The sequence below is a fragment of the Salminus brasiliensis genome, chromosome 18 (assembly GCF_030463535.1).
Source record: "Salminus brasiliensis chromosome 18, fSalBra1.hap2, whole genome shotgun sequence".
NCBI classification, from domain to species: Eukaryota; Metazoa; Chordata; class Actinopteri; order Characiformes; family Bryconidae; genus Salminus; species Salminus brasiliensis.
The window spans coordinates 2,090,138-2,110,189 of NC_132895.1; the positions used below are offsets into that span (position 1 = coordinate 2,090,138).

The 20,052-nt window shown below is 42.8% G+C and overlaps 1 protein-coding gene across 2 annotated transcripts in view; it reads left to right on the top strand.

Annotated features, from left to right (window-relative positions):
- Window positions 1-20,052, top strand: part of ptpn13 (protein tyrosine phosphatase non-receptor type 13) — a 115,077-nt gene that overhangs the window by 80,244 nt on the left and 14,781 nt on the right. Inside the window, exons 18-31 of one of the 2 annotated variants that reach the window (XM_072661298.1) lie at window positions 1,585-1,984; window positions 3,157-3,263; window positions 3,767-3,826; window positions 4,263-4,352; window positions 7,298-7,405; window positions 7,619-7,750; window positions 8,602-9,056; window positions 11,276-11,404; window positions 14,205-14,298; window positions 15,076-15,161; window positions 16,652-16,814; window positions 17,093-17,307; window positions 18,942-19,040; window positions 19,319-19,683. In XM_072661298.1, coding sequence (XP_072517399.1) covers window positions 1,585-1,984; window positions 3,157-3,263; window positions 3,767-3,826; window positions 4,263-4,352; window positions 7,298-7,405; window positions 7,619-7,750; window positions 8,602-9,056; window positions 11,276-11,404; window positions 14,205-14,298; window positions 15,076-15,161; window positions 16,652-16,814; window positions 17,093-17,307; window positions 18,942-19,040; window positions 19,319-19,683 — 2,503 coding nt within the window. The remainder of the gene's footprint in view (window positions 1-1,584; window positions 1,985-3,156; window positions 3,264-3,766; window positions 3,827-4,262; window positions 4,353-7,297; window positions 7,406-7,618; window positions 7,751-8,601; window positions 9,057-11,275; window positions 11,405-14,204; window positions 14,299-15,075; window positions 15,162-16,651; window positions 16,815-17,092; window positions 17,308-18,941; window positions 19,041-19,318; window positions 19,684-20,052) is intronic. The other variant, XM_072661299.1, reaches the window with a different exon arrangement.

Here is a 20,052-nt window from a genome sequence, read left to right on the forward strand (position 1 = left end):
ATCCCCTATCTCCTCCCTACCCCTATCCCCTATCCCCTCCCTACCCCTATCCCCTATCTCCTCCCTACCCCTATCCCCTATCCCCTCCCTACCCCTATCCCCTTTCCCCTCACTACCCCTATCCCCTATCCCCTCACTACCCCTATCCCCTATCTCCTCCCTACCCCTATCCCCTTTCCCCTCACTACCCCTATCCCCTTTCCCCTCACTACCCCTGTCCCCTTTCCCCTCCCTACCCCTATCCCCTATCTCCTCCCTACCCCTATCCCCTTTCCCCTCACTACCCCTATCCCCTCCCTACCCCTGTCCCCTATCCCCTCACTACCCCTGTCCCCTTTCCCCTCACTACCCCTGTCCCCTTTCACCTCACTACCCCTATCCCCTATCCCCTCACTACCCCTATCCCCTATCCCCTCACTACCCCTGTCCCATATCCCCTCACTACCCCTATCCCCCACCCCATCCCTTTCCATATCCCTATCCCATTCCCTCCCCACCTTATACCCATCCCCACCTCCCTTATCCCTATCCCTATCCCCACCCATACACTTATCCTACCCCACCCTATCCCTATCACCACCCTATTTCTACCCTTTCCATATCCCTATCCCACCCCCCCACCTTATACCTACCCCAGCCCCCTTATCCCTATCCCTATCCCCTCACTACCCCGTCCCCTCCACACCCCACCTTATTCCCATCCCCACCCATACACCTACCCCACCCCACCCTATCCATATCCCCACCCTATTTCTACCCTTTCCATATCCCTATCCCATCCCCTCCCCACCTTATACCCATCCCCACCCCCCTTATTCCTATCCCTATCCCCTCCCATACACTTACCCCACCCCACCCTATCCCTATCACCACCCTATTTCTACCCTTTCCTTATCCCTACCCCATCCCCTCACTACCCCATCCCCTATCCCCTCCCTACCCCTGTCCCCTACCCCTTTCCCATATCCCCTCACTACCCCGTCCCCTCCACACTCCACCTTATTCCCATCCCCACCCATACACCTACCCCACCCCACCCTATCCATATCCCTATCCCCACCCTATTTCTACCCTTTCCTTATCCCTACCCCATCCCCTCACTACCCCATCCCCTATCCCCTCCCTACCCCTGTCCCCTACCCCTTTCCCATATCCCCTCACTACCCCGTCCCCTCCACACCCCACCTTATTCCCATCCCCACCCATACACCTACCCCACCCCACCCTATCCATATCCCCACCCTATTTCTACCCTTTCCATATCCCCATCCACATCCCTTTCCTTATCCCTACCACTACCCCATCCCTGTCCCCACCACAATCTCTACCCTATCCATTCCCTTTCCATATTCCCACTCCATCCCCATTCCTTTCCATATCTATATCTATTCCTAATCATACCCCGTCATAGTCATATCCATATTCCTCCATACCCATAAATGCTCAATAATCATAATCATCCATATCCACCCGTCCCTCTCCGTTCCCACATACTCGTATACATCCATATCCATCCATATCCACATATAGAGTACCATATCTAATAATAACCCTATCTCCTGTGATCTCCCTTCCTCTCTGCAGAGAACTCTCCCCTGAGTGCCCTGCAGTACTCTGCTGGTCCGGACAGTTTGGACAGGACTGTCAGCGTGGCCAGTTTAGCCCCGAGCACTCCCGGCTCTCGTTCTGACCCGGATGCCTTAAAGCGGATCTCCTCTGAGCTTGCCCTCACCCGCGGTCTCCCCGCGCGCCTCTCCAGCCCAGAGGAGGGCTCTTTCCCCGGCTTCAGCTCCAGCTCCAACCCCCGGCTGAAGAGCCGCTCCCATCACAACCTGGGCCAGGTGCCCGAGTCTCCGGAGCACAAAGTGGTCCCCTTCAGCAGCCAATCACAGAGCAGCACCGTTCGACCACTGTCACTCGCACCATCACATCAGCGCGCCAGCTCTGACACAGACTCCATCACTGTGAGCAGACAACAGGAGGGGTGAGGCTCTGCTAAATACATTCACGCACAGATACACTATATGTCCAAAAGTATGTGGACACCTGCTCCTCCAGCATTTCTTCTGAAATAAGGGTAACAGTAGGGAGTTTGTCCCTCTGTACTGTAGTAACAGCCTCTACCCCTTTTAAAAAGATATATACTAGATGTTGTATCATTGCTGTGAGGGGGATTTGGTTGCATTCAGCCACATGAGAGCATCAGTGAGGTCAGGTTCGGATGTTAGATGATCAGTTCTATCACCCCAACTGAAGTATTAGATGGGGCACCATCACTGCAGAGAACCACACAGCACGATGCTGTAAAGCATATTTTGAGTGCATAAATGTGTCCAAATGTTTGTGGACACCCCTTCTAATGAATGCATTCAGCTACTTTACGTTGCACCCATTGCTGACACAGATGTGCAAATGCACACACACACACACACACACAGCTTGTCTAGTCCCTGTAGAGAAGAAGTACTGCCAATAGAATAGGACTCTCTGTAGCAGATAAACATCATGGACCTATTAACACCATGCTGCCTAATAATGCCAGGTGTGGGCTAGAGGGGTATAAAGCCCCCCAGCATTGAGGAGCTGTGGAGCAGTGGAGGAAGAACTGTGTTCTCTGGGATGATGGTGGAGGAGCTCCATCCAGTACTTTTGGGATGAGATGGGAAGGTGGGGTGGTGGTTATTTAACATCCTGACCTCACTAACGCTCTCTCACTGGATGCAATCAAATTCTCACCGCAATGCTCCTCCTCCAAAATCTAGTAGAAAGTCGTCTTCTCTGGACAGTAGAGACAGTTACTCCAACAAAAGCAGGATAAACTTTTTTTTGTGTGTCCCAATACTTTTGTACTTTCATATTGTGTACATTTCAGTATTGTCAAGACCAGGTTCTTTAACCTGTTGTAGAGGGTTCCTTACAGAGCAGAACCTTTAAAAACGGCTGATGTAGCACCAGGTGAGTGCTATGAGTCAAACCGTGTGTGTTGTTAAAGGGGATAAGCTGCCTGTTAATACCCTCGATGTCAGTCTGTGGGTCAGTAGTGTGGAAATACCTGGAAAGCAGATGAATGAGAGTGTGGGAATAAATAGACCTGCTCTGCTGGTGATTGCCTCTCTTTAATTGCCCCCCCCCCCTCCTTCCTCTCTCTGTCTGCAGTTTGTTCAGCTCTACAGTCCGCGACGCTGCCAGCTGGAGCCCAAAAAGCCAGAAGAAGGAATCAGACTCTTCATCCTGTGAGGAGACCGGTCAGGCTTACGCCATAGGTCAGCACAGGACGATATTGCTGCTCATAATATTTTTATTTATTGTAATTATTTCATTTGAGGACCTAATATATAGATTAAACTACCTAATATAATACACACATTAAACACTTTACAGATGAGCACTTTTTATACGGGTGGCAGGTTCATACAGGTGCTTTACAGGCCGTTACATTAAGATTTTAAAAAAGGCTAAAATTAAACTTAACAATTGAAAAATGTTATACAGATATATTTTTTATTTAGTTAACTGCATCGGAGAGATGTCGATTTTGCTGATTTCTGAAGCTAATTTGTGATGAAACTGTGAGTGTTTAGGTGAAAAAATGAGTGTTTAGGTGGCGCTGAACTAATATATATATGTATATAAATGTGTGTGTGTGTATATATATATATATATATATGTGAGATTAGAAACTTATATTCCTTAAAATAAATAAATAAATAAATATTTTATATTTATATGTGTGTCTGTCTGTCTGTCTGTCTGTCTGTCTCTGCAGGTGTTAGCATGCATAGCTCTGGCTTGTCCTCCACTCCGGCCTCCTCTGTAGGAATCAGCGGTGAGTTATCGTTGGTTTACTGCAGTTGGTCGTTTGTTCAGTCAAGAATCCTAATTATTTATTTATTTATTGTAAAAAAAATTTTTTTTTGATTAATAATAATATTAAATGATGTTTTATAGCACTGTATAACCCGATACTTTACATTAGAAAAGTATTGCAGCACAAAGTAAAACACAACATCAAAATATCAAAAAAAAAAAATAATAAAAATAAATAAATAAATAGCGGTCGGTGGCAGAAGGGAGAAGAAAGGGACGCAGCGAGCGAGTGAAATAGAGGTGGTCTGACATGAGAGCTGTAGTTTGCACTAGCCCTGACGGACCACTTATGTGTAGAGGTATGGGAGGGGTCGCTCCCAGCCCGTCAGGAGGAGGAGGGTCGTGAGGAGGATTAGTGTATTTCTGTCTCACTTCTGCTCTTCCCCCTCACTCAGATTCTCTCCGGAGGAAGCTGAGCGCCTTGCCCTCCCCGGAGCGCGAGATGAAGAGCGTACATCTGAAGAAGGACGTGAAGTACGGTCTGGGTGAGTTGAAAGCTCGGCTCTGTGAAGCTTCAGAGTTTCTGACACGCTTGGTAGAGAATGTCACATGGCCGGAGCGGGACAGTAGACAGTAGTGTGATCCAAGGATCGCTGGTTCGAATGCCATCAGCAGCCGGAGTCAGGGAGAGCACGACCGGCCCTGCTCTCTCAGGGGTGGGTTGATGGTACTTCCTCCTCCCCACATCACTCCTAGCGGGAGCCGTGCTTTTGGAGAAGAGGTGGAGGCTGGCTGTGCTAGTCTTCACACTCCTAGTGTTGAAGGCATGGCTAGTGACCAGGATGACGACCGGGTTGCAAAGGGGTGGAAACCAGTAAATTACTGATAACTTTCCATGGAACTTATTTTTAATATAGATTTGATTGGAAATATTGGATAATTTAAAGGAACTGTATCAACTATATCTACTATATACTATATACTATATAAGTAAGACATGAAGGATCAAAGACCCCCAGTGAGCCCCAACAGAGACAGTGGCAAGGAGAACCTCCCTCAGAGCTGGAGGAAGAAACCCTGGGAGGAACCAAGACTCACAAGGGGGACCCGACCCGTCCTCCTCTGATCAGAACTATTGATAAATTATTGATAAAAATGACCAAACCATTTAAACTGCTGAACTGATCTGATCATGATCATAATATAACTTAATATAGTCATGGCAGTGATGGTCAGAGGAATGATGGGTAATTGTGGTGATATTAATAGTAGCAGATCCATTATTATTATTTACCAAAAACCTTTAGCTGTGAATTATTCTTATTAATTATTATAATCACATTAATTATTCCCATAAATTGGTAAATTTTCACCTGTAAATAATAAGAATATTCTGATTATAGCTCTACTCTTAACTAGGAATGCACTGATCCGGCTTTTTCAGTTTCGATAACTTTGCGTATCGGTCAATACGTGATACCAGTCCGATACCATTGCTGAATTAATAAACCGTATACCTCACTATGTGGGAGAGACTTAAGGCATCAGATTTGACTTAAACATTACTTTGTATAATAACACATTAACACACAGATATAAATGTACTATTACTATTTGTCATTTATTTATTTGCATATTTAGTCCAGTCTCACACCAACAAATTAAAGTGAAAGGATCTGCCTAATTATCCGATACCCCATCCAGCTAATTTAGTTAATATCGGGACCGATATCAGATCCTAATATCGGATCGGTGCATCCCTACTCCTAACCTCCTTCTCTTAGCCTCGGGTAACACTGTGAGGGTGATCTGAGGTAGAGGTCTGGAAGTCCTCACTGCTCACACTGTGATTAATGACTCCACTGATCGGAGAGCAGCTGGGCTGTCCTCAGCTCTCTGGAGGGAGGAGGTCTTCGAGGTTAAGCAGCTTACTGGGGTGGGAAGAATCAGTGTTTCGTAGCAGGAACGAGTCAGTAGGAGAGAATCACTCCAGTTTAAAGGTTCATTGAGCTCTAATGTAATTATACACATTGCATTTATCACACCAGTGATGCCAGTCCTGACTCCAGAATTCAGTTCTGATTTCAGATCTCTGTAATGTTGGAAACTCTCAGTTCAGAGATCAGCTGGGAAATAAGTAATACCATCAGATCAGCAGATTACCAGGACGACGCCTCCTTGAAATGAAATTCTGACGAGTAAAAGTGAAACACCATGTAAATCAATGGTTACATGACTGCTAAAAATCCAGTTCCAGAGATCTACAATTATTTTTACCAGAAGGAATTGTAATTCCAGATATCTACAGTATAATGTAATTCTGACTATTAAAAACTCATATCGACTCATATTTGATATCAATAATATTATTATTACTAGTCAAAACTAGTCAATTTTTTTACAAGATCTATGCTTTTATAGTATAAGATATAGTAATAATAATAATAATACATATAATAAAATGTAATAGATATTACATAGGTAAATCTTTAGAATTCACAGTTTAAGAAATCAGCTAATGATCTCAGATCTAATATGAAGATATTTTTTAACATTTTTCTACATGTCATTTTAAATAGTGCTTAAAAAAGCAAACTTATCTGCATTGTTTTTTTAAATATGCAGACTTATTATTTTATAAGGGCTGTAGGGGTGTAATATTCTCATAACAGTTTCAAAATGAAGTGTATTACATATTTAAACCAAAATTTCCTAAACTCTTTAAATGAGGGGTTCTTTGAGCGATGCCACCCCTTGTGGTGCCCTAAAGAACCGTGTTTGTGAAGAAGAAGAAGAAGAAGAAGGTATAAAGAACATTTGCTCTTTGATGTTCTTCACAACTACAGATCCTGTACAAAAGATAAGATAAGATAATCCTTTATTAGTCCCACAGTGGGGAAACTCTCAGTGTCACAGCAGAACAGGGATAGCAAGACACTCAGATGCAGAAACGTAGATAAATTAGAATATATACACAATATAAATAATAACGATATTATTTACAGATTATTTACAGATCATTTCAAATTGAATCAATTGCACATGTGGGGGGGGGGGTTATTGCACAGAAATGATAAATGATCTCAGATCTATTATGAATATCTATTTTTCTGAATTAGAGCTTGTTCTGTAAGTATTAAAATATTTGTATGACCTTTTTTCTGCTTATCCTTTTATATAGTGTATTATTGATTGTAATGTGCAGAATTATTAATTAGTGGAACCATTTTCCCTGGATAATTTGCCTTAAAACTATAAAATGATATCATTTTTTATTAGTCAGGATTAATTTACTTTTATTTTCTAAAAATAAATAAATATCACTTTTCCAATTATATTTTTTTTACAATTATTTTTTTCCGTTTTATTTTCCAATTATAATTGGAGATAAGAGAGAGTGAAATTCCATGTGAATCAGTGGTAACATATGACTAGTCAGAATTCCATTAAGGACCTGTTCATTAAGGTGTGTGTGTTTATTCACCCTCAGGCTTTCAGATCAGTGGAGGGGAGAGCTCGGGCAGGATGGACCTGGGCACGATCATCAGCTCCATCACTCCTGGGGGTCCCGCTGATGTTGACGGCTGCCTGAAACCAGGTTTGGGTTTAACTGTGTTTGTAAAATCCTGCTCCTCAAGTAAACCTGGAGTGTTTTCCTGCTCAGGGACTGAACATCTGACCTGACTCTGGATCGAGCTCACGTAGCGACGCTGTACCTCCTGTGCTGGAATGGTTGTGGTGGGGCTGGATTAACACACGGATCGTATCGTGATGCTGTGCGTCTTTTCGTTATTGTGTGTCGTGGCTGCAGGTGACCGGCTGCTTAGTGTGAATGACGTCAGTCTGGAAGGTGTTCCTCATGAGGAAGCTGTGGAGATCCTGCAGAGTGCTCCAGATGATGTCACCCTGGTGGTGTCTCAGCCCAAAGAGAGGCTTTTCCCAGGTATCAGCAGTGAACTGTGCTGGCCACTTTATTAGAAACACCTACTCAACCTTGTGCTTCCATTTACTGGCCACTTTATTGGAAACACCTACTCAACCTTGTGCTTCCATTTACTGGCCACTTTATTGGAAACACCTATTACCTTGTGCTTCCACTAACTGGCCATTTTATTGGAAACACCTACTACCTTGTGCTTCCACTCACTGGCCACTTTATTAGAAACACCTACTCAACCTTGTGCTTCCACTCACTGGCCACTTTATTAGAAACCCCTACTACCTTGTGCTTCCACTCACTGGCCACTTTATTAGAAACACCTACTCAACCTTGTGCTTCCACTCACTGGCCACTTTATTAGAAACACCTACTACCTTGTGCTTCCAATCACTGGCCACTTTATTAGAAACACCTACTACCTTGTGCTTCCACTCACTGGCCACTTTATTAGAAACACCTACTACCTTGTGCTTCCACTCACTGGCCACTTTATTAGAAACACCTACTACCTTGTGCTTCCACTCACTGGCCACTTTATTAGAAACACCTACTCAACCTTGTGCTTCCACTCACTGGCCACTTTATTAGAAACACCTACTACCTTGTGCTTCCTCTCACTGGCCACTTTATTAGAAACACCTACTACCTTGTGCTTCCACTCACTGGCCACTTTATTAGAAACACCTACTACCTTGTGCTTCCACTCACTGGCCACTTTATTAGAAACCCCTACCACCTTGTGCTTCCACTCACTGGCCACTTTATTAGAAACCCCTACTGTACCTTGTGCTTCCACTCACTGGCCACTTTATTAGAAACCCTGCTTCCGTACTGAACCCTTGTTCTTCTTGCAGACTCGTCTTCAGATTTCTCTCACTACAAAAACAAGACCTCAGCTGCACCGAGACAGGAAGCAGGAGTGGATTCGTCTTCAGAGGAGCAGACCGGCTCCCCCAGTCCTCCACCTCCTCCTCCTCCCTCCTCCTCCAGTAAGAACGGGGTCTTCCAGGCCACCCCTATGGGCCGACGGCAGGAGAGCCTCAGCTCTCAGGATTCGAAAAGCGATCGCTCCAGCCTCGCTCAGCCGCACCTCAACGGCTTCCACCGGAACCTCCCGGAGGAGCTTACGGCGGCGCAGCCCTACTCCGCTGAGCACGCAGCCGACGCCACCCCGCCAGCCCTGCCCCCTAAAACCCGCAAGACCAAAAGCCCAGAAGTGCCGAAAGAGCTGGAGCACTCGGACCGAGGCGACTCGGACATGGACGAGGACACGTACTCCAGCAGCCAAGAAAAGCTGAAGTCCAGAAAGGTACTGTCAGACGTCGTAGTGATTTGACCTGAACCGAGTTCTGCAGGTTTAGAGCCGCTGGCTTGGTATTTTGAAGGACACCTGGTTTTAACCCTTCATGTTCTTTTGCCCTGTGTTCTTTTAAAGATGTCTCTGTGTTGTATTTTCTCAATAAACTTTCAATAGCTATGAATTATGATCCAAAAGACGAGTCTGGAGATATTACACAGGTAGATCTTCACGCTTTTATGTGAAATGATCTCAGATCTAATCAGAATTTCTATTTTTCTGATTTAGAGATGGTTCTGTGAGCAATAATATCTGCATTTTTTTATATGCAGAATTATTATATTTTATATATATTTTTTCTTTTTTTTCTTATTAGATAGTTTTGTAATATTCTTAACAGTCTCAAAATGAGGTGGATTAGATATTTAAATGTTCCCTAAACTCTTTAAATTAGGGGGTTCTAACCACCTCTTGTGGTGCCCTAAAGAACCATGTTTGAGAAGGAGACGGTATAAAGAACATTCATGTGAAGCTCTTCATACCCACAGGTCCTGTAGAGAAATGGTTCTTTAGGGTACCAAAATTGGTTCTTCTGTTATGTCACTCAAAGAACCCCTTCCTTTTAAACAGTGTCAAAATAATGTTTATTAGTAGAATCACTTTAAAATGAGTCTGAATATCGAAAGATTCCTCATGTAGAGCTTGATATAGAAATATTAGAAGATATTTTAACCTGTTTCTGACCTTTTTCCACTGGTGAAGTCACTTTAAATAGAGTTGACAGCTGCTTTTACTTGTTAGTATTAAAGCAATATTCTCTGCATTATTAATTGAAATATGCAGATTAATTCACCAGTGGGATCACATTGACTGAATAAATGGTCTCAAAACATTAGATAATCATGTATTATTCTTACAACATTGTCAGAATTAGAAATTTAGGGTGATTTCACTTGCTAATAAATATTATTTCCTTTATACCGTTAAAAATAAAGGTGCTACAAATGAGTTTGAGAAGGAGACAGTATAAAGAACATTTACATGATGCTCTTTATCAGTGTTAAAGTTCTTCACAGCCACAGGTCCAGTACAGAAATGGTTCTTTAGGGTACCAAAGATGGTTCTTCTATGATATCACTCAAAGAACCCCTTCCTTTTAAACAGTGTGGGGCAAAATAATATTTATTAGCAAGTAAAATCACCTTAAATTTAGAGATTGATGTGGGAGCATATATAACACATCTATTCTATATAAGATATTTTAACCTGTTTCTGACCTTTTTCCACTGCTGAAGTCACTTAAATAGAGCTGACAGCTGGTTTTACTTTGTGAGTATTAAAGCAATATTATCTGCATTATTAATTGAAATATGCAGATGTATTCACCAATGGGATCACATTCACTGGATAAATGGTCTCAAAATATTAGATAATTAGATCATCATTATCATCATATTATTATAACATTGTCAAAATTAGAAATCTTAGACATTTAGACTTAATTTAGGGTGAGTTCACTTGTAATATTTTTATTCTCTTAATAATAAAGCTGCTACATCAATGATGGCATAGAAGAACCATGTTTGAGAAGGAGACGGTATAAAGAACATTTAGGTGATGCTCTTCATACCCACAGGTCCTGTACAGAAAGGGTTCTTTAGGGCACCAAAAGTGGGTTCATTCATTCAGAAAACTTCCTATAACCCCCTAATTTTTAGATTATGGGGTTAAACTGATTTATTAGCTGCGAAATCCCCTAGAATTTAGTGTAATATCTAAATTTGAGGATGCTATAAGAATATTAATGATCATATTGAGTAGATTGTAAGCCCATTTGTCCAGTGTAAATGAGTCCACTGGTGATCAGGAGTTAGACAGTATAGCAGTGGTGTGTTTGATTGAACATTAAGACTCATAACTCTAGTCTGTCCTGTATGTTGAGCTCGAGCTCACATCGTGTATTTTTACCTACCTCAACTCTGGATTTTCTGATGTTTTTAACTCTCCAGCTCCTGAAAGCTGCATGTCCAGAGAGTGACCCTCCCCCCAACTAACTGCCTGTTGTATTGCATTTTGATTATAAAGGCTGTGCATTACTGCATGACGCTGCAGCTAATCTGTCCGTAGACCGACCCCCCCCCCCCCTCTCTTTCTTAATCCTCAGCCTCTGACCCCTGCATGCCGGCGGCTGAGCCTGGCCGTTTATTTACGCCGCTTTTCTCTGTTTGCAGGAGATATCGCCCAACTCTGTCGCGGACTCCTTAACTGGTAGTGACCCAGAGGTCAATAGTCTCCAACCTGGAGATCTATTTGACGTTGAGCTGTCAAAAATAGACAGCAGTCTGGGCATTAGTGTCACGGTACTGTTCGGAAAGGTTTTCTCACTCTCTTTATTTTTCCCCCTCCTCCTCTTTACTCGTTGCTCTGTGTGTGTTTGGGTGTTGTGTGTTCCCTCCCTGTAGCCTGTGCTGCTTTTTGAAAGCTCCTCGCTTGGCTTCAGTTTTGGGGAAAGTAGATTTGCCTCTCTTTGCATGCAGAATTTTACAGCATTTTCCAATTGACCTTCTCCACTAAAATGGAAGCACAGTAGGTACCATTACAGCACTGGACTGGGCTGTCCGTCCATCCTCCAGGAGATCTGACCACTCACAGAGTTCAGTTACAAGCCTAAGCGCCGATATATGTCTGATAGGGCTGTCGCTATTGATTCTAGTAGTAATTGGTGGTTGGTGTTGTGCAACAGATAACACCACTACCATTGTGCTACACCAATAAGAGTCCTTGGGCAAGACTCCCCAAAAGCTGCTGTAAATAATTGTTTATTAATTGATTATATTCTTTATAATTAAAATAACAATCCATCCATCAAGCAATAAACACACCTGTTGCTCGTATTACAGAGGTGGGCCAATGTAATGTTAGGATTCTTGCCCAAGGAGTCTTGCCCTTGTAGCGCAGCACCCACAGCCACCCAGACCAGGAATCGAACCCCAGTCTCCCACAGGGTGTGATTGCTCACTGTCCGGTAGTAGTGTGATCTGTCACGCCACACCAACCAACCACATACATACATACATGGGCTTTAATACAAGTTAGAAATGATTCTAATAATTATTTTAATAACTACAAAAAAAGCTGTTAATAATTGGAAAATTGATGATCCGCTGATTTAATTTATTAATTAATTTATACATACAGATGTTTGGTTGCAGCATCACCAGAATTAAAACAGCAGCATCGATCAATCAGTCATTCGTTTCCCTAAATGATGGACCGAGCCAGTCTACAAGTCTCTGCTGGTTAACTGTACGACTGTATTACAGACTGAGCAGGAGAGTCTGAGCGCTCAGCGCCGCCGTGGTTAAAATAACACTCACACACTACAATAAAAATAATAACACTTACCTTTAACATCAGAGTGATGCAGTAGGATAGTAGTGAATAGTGCTGACCACAGCTGGACAATCAGGCCGTAAGAACAGAAGCTAAAACGGCTATGAATTTAGAGTAGATCTGCCCACAGTGCTCTAATATATCGTCACTGTCCTGCAAAAACCTGGTAGCTCCAAAACAACAACTTTACAGAGGAGGGAAAACAACTTTCAATGGAAGTAAATGTAAAATATATTTGATTCTAAGTCATTTTGGAGCATTTCTATTAGTCCATTCATCATGAAATTCAAATACAATATCAAAAATGGCAGGATTCACATTTTTCATATATATATATACACACACACACACACACACACACACACACACACACAACTGGATGTATTAATGTCATGATATCATACCTTCGTACAGACATACTTTCAAAACATCATTTTGGAGCATTTCTATTGGTCAATTCATCCATACAAAGAACAACTGTCAGATTCCCATAGAGCTGGGTGATATGGAAAAAAAATATATCACAATATTTAAAGACATTTTTATATGATATACAAAATGTATCACACTTTTTTAAAACCATACTGATTAAAATGTGCTGCACTACATTAAATTAAATGAGACTGAGGACACTCTCTGTAATGAAATATGCAGTTAATCAGTGCTCTTTGATGTTATTCACCATACACTCATAAAAGCATATTTTGTACCACGATAACACAATTTATCACGATACGATAAAATATTGCCATATCGCCCAGCTCTAGATTCACATTATGTGAAAACTAATAAATTGAAAGAAAATTTAAAAATTAAAATATCCACCTTTTTGACATTTTGCAGTTCTTCTTAATCTTGCATCTTGAAATGATGAATGGACCAATAAAAATGCTCCTATATAAATAATAATACACTGTGAGTAAATGTCAGTGTGCATCATAACAACTGATCAGCCACTGCTGAACCATTAAGAACGTCAGCTTTAATAAGAGCAGTGGAGTAATGGTGACCGCCCGAACGTCAGATAGGGACTGGAACTGAGGTCTGCAGTCGACCCGGAGGAGGCTCAGAGCCCACATCCAACAGTTTACACCAGTGTTTCCCTAATCCTGAATCTGAAACGGCTCATCAGGCCATTAAAACCCTTCACCAGGGTTACTGTGTGCAGAGCAGGGTCCCTCCAGGACCACCTCAGGGAAATGCTGGTCTGCACTGTATTTTACTGTATATGAGAGATTACTCTGCTTAATGCCTGCCTCCTCAGCTTGCTGGAGTGGGATTTAGCTCGTTTCCTCCTTCAGAGTGTTTTTGCATGCATGCTGCCTCGCCTCACCTTTTATAAGAATGCATTTTCGAGATCATATCTTTCTAGAATATTCCTGCAGAAAAGAACTAACATGCTAAATTTCTCACCGCTGTCCAAACCAGTGAGCTGGGAGTTAGTACAGGTACTACCCAGAAGGGTTCGCTCTGTAAGCTTGGAACACTCAGAACCCAGAGGTTCCCAGACAGGGATTAAGCCTATTCATAGACTATACTCTATACCTTCCTTCCAGCTCTAAAGCAGTGCAGTTTAGTCCCAGACTAAGCTTAATTCCTGTCTTAATCCCATTTTCTGAATTTTTACATAATCTTAACCTCACCTTTTCCTGCAAACCCAGCACAATATAAACAGCCCAGATAAGATCCTCTAACACAGCAAACAACGAAAATACCCATAATTCCTCCATGGTGGGGTCCCGCTAACGGCTGTGTTGCATGGTGCAGGGCGGCTCCAACACCACAGTGAGGCACGGTGGGATATACGTGAAGGCAGTCCTTCCCAAAGGAGCGGCCGATCTGGACGGAAGGATCAAGAAAGGTCAGTATGGGAAGAAAATTGATTGATATGTAGGAAATTAAATGTAATTAATAGGTGGAGTGAAAAGCATGAAGAATCGCCTGCTCTGCCCGGCTGACCCGGTGGGTGTTTGAGAGCGTACAGTGATTGTATGGACAGTGGTGTAGCCTCACCAGGGCTGGACTGGGGGGTGTCCAGGAGAACCCTGGAGGAACCGAGCTCTGTTCTTCAGACTAGCTCACCCACAAGATCTCACTACTTTCTTTCTTCAGAATGAGAAGCTCTTGTTTCTCCTTTTTACTGGATTTATGTTCAGCTGCTTTATCTGTTCTGATGAGATCTGGAGCTTAAAACGCCTCCAGGTGGGAGATTGTGGTCACCCCCAGCCCCCCCAGTAGCTACACTCCTATGGTATAGAGTACCTGGGACAGGGGTTCAGAACTCAGGGCTAGTATCTGTAGTAGTGTCCTACAGAAACCAGTCATTTCTGTATAATTAGTAGAATTTGCATATTTAGTATCGTATCACAGTCACAGAAAACCTTGTATCTCCATTTTTGTTGTTTTTCACTTTTTTGCATAATGGAAACCCACAGTTTTTTTGGGCTCTTTTCAGACTTCCATGCTGACCAATAGAAATGCTCCAAAATGAATTGGAATAAAATCTTTGTGCATTTGACTTCCGTTGAAAGCAGTTTTGGAGATACGATGTTTTGTCCTGACCGTGACGGTATTCTTATTTAAATTGATTGAAGAGTGCGAGGTGAGAGCAGTGTACTGACCCGTGTGTGTACCCCAGGGGACCGCGTGGTGGTTGTGAACGGGAAGAGTCTGGAGGGGGCCACGCATAAGCAGGCTGTGGACGTTCTGAAGGAGACCGGACAGGTCAGAGAACCAGTTACATCAACATTGCTGCTGTTCTGCACTCAGGGCTCACATTCACAACCGGCGAATGACTTAACACGCTTCATGTCCAAAAGTATGCGGACACCTGCCCCTCCTCATAGGTTCCTTATGAAAGCAGGGGGGTTAAAAGAGAGTTTGTAGGTCTTTGCTGTAATAACTGCCTCTACTCTACTGGTTGCCACCTTTCAGAAATAAAAATAAGGGACGCCCACCACGGCTCCTCTGGGCCATGACCACCACAGGCCCAGACTCCTGTTTGTGTGGAGTGTGCAATACTGAACTTTTAAAATATAAACTAAATAAACTGAGAATTTAATGTAACTTTTTATGTGCATAACTCTAGAGGCTCTCTTTGAACGCTGGGGACATTTACATTTCCAGCATTTAGCAGACGCTCTTCTCCAGAGTTCTTACAGAAGAGCTTCACTGTTTACTGAAGAAGAACCTCAGCTAGTTTAAATAGACTAAAATTCAGATCCTCTAATCTTAGACTCTACTAAACACAAGTCAGTATGCAGACCATAATACTCTACTCTTCACCCAAGTCCTCTCAGAAGAGGAGGGTCTTCAGTCTGGGTTTGAGGACAGTGAGTGTTGGACTCTGCTGTTCAGACACCCAGGGGAAGTTCGTTTCACCACTTCGGTGCAGGACAGTAAAAAGTCTGGACGCTCGTCTTCCGTGGATCTTAAAGGATGGCGGGTCGAGCCGAGCTGTACTTAAAGCTGGAAGGGCTCTTGGTGCAGATCGGCTTTTGACCATTGACCATTTTGACAGTTACTTGAAGAGGAAAAAACAGAACTTTTGACACTAAATACACAAAGATCTACAAAGGTTTTTAATGTATAATTATATATATATATATATATATATATATTAATTACATTTATTTATTAGAGAATAAACATTTTCTCTTCACAAATGTGTTTATGTATTTATTTATTATTATTTTATTCTGATCATTATTGTTAGATTTAGTGCTGATCTATGTGTGACTGACATTTATGGAAATACGGAACAAATCGCAACATTTAATTGCCAAATAAAGGGCGATTCCGTATTTTACGGGACGGGTGGCAACCCTAGACACTCACTTTAATTTTTTTATTTTTATTATTTATTTATTTTATTATTTTGGGTTATGTCACATTACACAACTACAAAAAAAAAGTGAAAGTGAGTGACTAAGGTTGCCACCCGTCCCGTAAAATACGGAATCGCCCTTTATTTGGCAATGAGTCATCAGGTCAGGTTCTGGGTGATTAGTTCTATTACTCCAATTCATCCCAAATTGGAGCTCCATCATCAGAGAGCCCCACAGCTCAGTGCTTGGGCATGGTGCTTTTTGAACACCCGCGTCAGCAACGGGTGCACCTTAAAGCAGCTGATTAGAGAGAGGGTGTATGGATACTTTTGGGCCTGTAGTGCGACTCCCACAATGAAGACAATGAATGATGACTTTCTTTTCAAGGTGGTGAACCTGTTGCTGGAGAGGGGGCAGCTGCCAGTGGACAGGGTGCATGCTCCTCTGACCCCTCAGGTCACTTCAAACCTCAGAGCCTCCAAATCTGCAGCAGCTCTGGAGGAGTCCAGTAAGAACAAACCCCAGCAAGAATACAGCTTCATCACACCGGGTGAGTCTGTTAGTCTGCTCGGATTCAGAACTTCAGACGAGACGGTGTCTCTTAGTTACGGTAGCAGTGTGTGAAACTACCTCCACCACGTTTGGAGGCTGTACTACTTTAGCCTGGCTAGCTCTCACTGTGAGCTGATGTTGATCTGCTTTAAAACAGTGCTCTATTGCGCCACCAAGAGGAGATTTAAATAATACAGTAGTGAATTCTGGGACGTCTACACACACCTCAGCCATCACACACACTCACCATGAACACTCTCTCTCCTTCCTCCACAGATAATGTGTTTGAGGTGGGCTTGCTGAAAAACACCTCCGGCCTCGGGTTCAGCTTCAGCCGGGAGGAGAACGTTCCAGACGAGCCACTCTGCACCAGCATGGTTCGAGTCAAGAAGCTGTTTCCAGGGCAACCGGCGGCCGAGAGCGGCCTCATCCAAGTGGGCGACGTCATCCTGCGTGTGAACCAGACGTCACTCAAAGGGCTCTCTCAGCATGTACGTTATGCCCCCAAAACAGACAAACTGAGCCTGAAGGCTTACTTACTTACTAAGATCCATATCGGTGCTTACCGTCTTACGCTAGGTCTTAAACCAGAGCTGCAGCACCCTGCCTGTTTAAGCTGGAAGTAAGTTCTGGGTCCAGCAGATGGCGCTGCATGAGGATGATCAGGCTAATACCTGAAGTTACTACCACCTTAAACACGCAAGGGGAGCTTATGTGTGTAACATGTTTATATTGTTTATTTATAGTGGAAGTCTATGTAAAGTATATGCCAGATTCAAAATATGGCAAAAAGAAAACATGGATTTACATTTATTTTTTTTAAATCCATTATTTATGACAATAATTGTAATTTTGATCTTCATTTAAACAATATTAGGAGACTGGCGGTAATATAACTCAACCAATTCAACTGAAGAAATGTAATTCTTAAAATGTGATAGCTGGTATTTCCCTCCCTTGGCTGAGATAACCTTAGTTAGACGTTTCCTATACTGAGCTAATAGTCTCTGACTTCAACTGGGAGAAGTGTTTCCCACTCCTCCATGCAGAAGTCTTTCAGCTGAGTGACGTTTCAGCGTCAGTTGTTATGATAATAATTGTAATTTGGATGTATAGTACTATGATGCTCGATACTGAGACCAGTGCTAAATATGCTTTGTCAGCTGTCTGAGGGGGACAAAATGAAGCCACGCCTTCTGGTCCTCTTCTGGTCTTTGTTAAATATTCAATCTCCCCACAGATTAGTGAAGATATAAAAAAATTAAATCAAATTAATTACATATTGAAGCAGTGAAGTTAAACATATACTACAGTTTATATATTACATAACAAAATCCTACTAATTATGTGTAATTAGATCAACTATAACGTATATGTCTACATTATATATATATATATATATATATATATACACACACACACAAGACCGATATGATGATGATCCAGCAAAAACAGCCAGTGGACTATATACGCATGCATACACATAACTGCTATATAGATATATACACTCACTATAACATTAATTTAACAACTGTACTGGTTTTGTATTGTAGTTATATAATAAATTATTCATTTTTAACTGGAACAGTTAAAAAGTGCATAACATTTTCTATTATATAAAGGATAAAGGAGACTTTATTGTCATTTGCATCACATGTGGTATATGGGGTGGAACCATAATTATATTTATATATATATAATTATTTATATATTAATTATATCAATATTTCAGTTATTAAATAAATAAAATAATAGAATATAAAAAGGGTAGACATAAGGAAAAGTGGGAAATGTAGATAAATTAAAATATATATTATATTATTATATATATAAGTAGCAGCAATATGGTCACAATATGAAAGGAGTGGAGCAGCATGAATAAATAAGAATTAAATAATGTTTTAAAATATTAAATAAAATATGAATACAATAAAATAATAATAATAATGTCTACCTTTTAAATAATAATAATGTCTACATTTTTAATAATAATAATAATAATGTCTGAATTGAATATGCCGGTCTTTACTGTGAATAGAACGTTTGAATCTACAGGCCCGGTGGTGTAGTCCCTGCTGCCTCAGGAACCGTGTGCTAACCTGACGGGTGTTCTCCTGTTTTGTAGGAGGTGATCTCGGCGTTGCGAGGGACGGGTCAAGAGGTCAAGCTGCTGCTCTGCAGGCCTGAAGCAGGAGTTCTACCCAAGATGGATTCCTCTAGCCAGGTAGGCATGAAGAAAAATTGCCTAATGGGTCAGTGGTGGCTCAGCGGGTTAGAGCTCCGGGTTGTTGATAACAGGGTTGTGGGTTCAATACCAGGGCTCGCAAGCTGCCACTGTTTGGGCCCTTAAGCAAGACCCTTCACCCTCTCTCTGCTCCCTGGGGAGCTAGAATTGGCTGCCTACTGCTCTGTGTGAGTGTGTGTGTGTGAGTGTGTGTGTTTTAACTGGCACAGATGGGATATAGCTGCGTTTTGACCATATCTCCTGCCTACTCCCCTCAGACCCCCATGGCATCTCCCCGGAAAGAACCCCCGCCGAAGCCGAAGCCTGCCCCCAGCACAGCCTCTCCTCCCCCAGCAGAGAGCACGCTGGGCCCTGTGGAGCAGGTCCTGGAGAGGCTGCTGATGAAGTCGCCCAGCCGCAGGGACAGCTACAGCGACAGTACTGATGATGATGACGATGAGGAGGTGGAAGAGGCCTTCAGCCCAGCAAGCCTGGAGCAGGCCAGCATGAACTGGGACCACAGCATCTACCAAACCCCCAGCAGACCCGGGCAGTTCGACGGGCCCTGTGATCTGGACGACTCGGTTCGCTCTGCTTACTACTCCGCCAGCCAGTCTGCTAGCAGGACAGCGAACAGCAACAGGTGAATGAATAGAGGAGTCTTTGGAGCGCTTTGATTTGATGAAGGGCGTTTTCACACTCCTCACAAATACACTATAGAGGTCCGCACCCAGGAGAGCGGTTAGAGCTCCGGGCTGTTGATCACAGGGTTATGGGTTCGATACCCGGGCTCTTCAACCTCTCTGCTCCCCGGGCTCTGGAGTTGGCTGCCCACCGCGCTGGGGTGTGTGTGCTCACTGCCCCTACTTCACTAGTAAGTCAGATGTCTATGGCAAATAAGGACCACCTCTCCTGATCCAAGGTCATCTGGTCATCATCTTAACTTGAGGTTAAAATATAGGTGGTCAGATGGTCAGTAGTACAATACTCCAAGCTCTACCCTGCAAGCCAA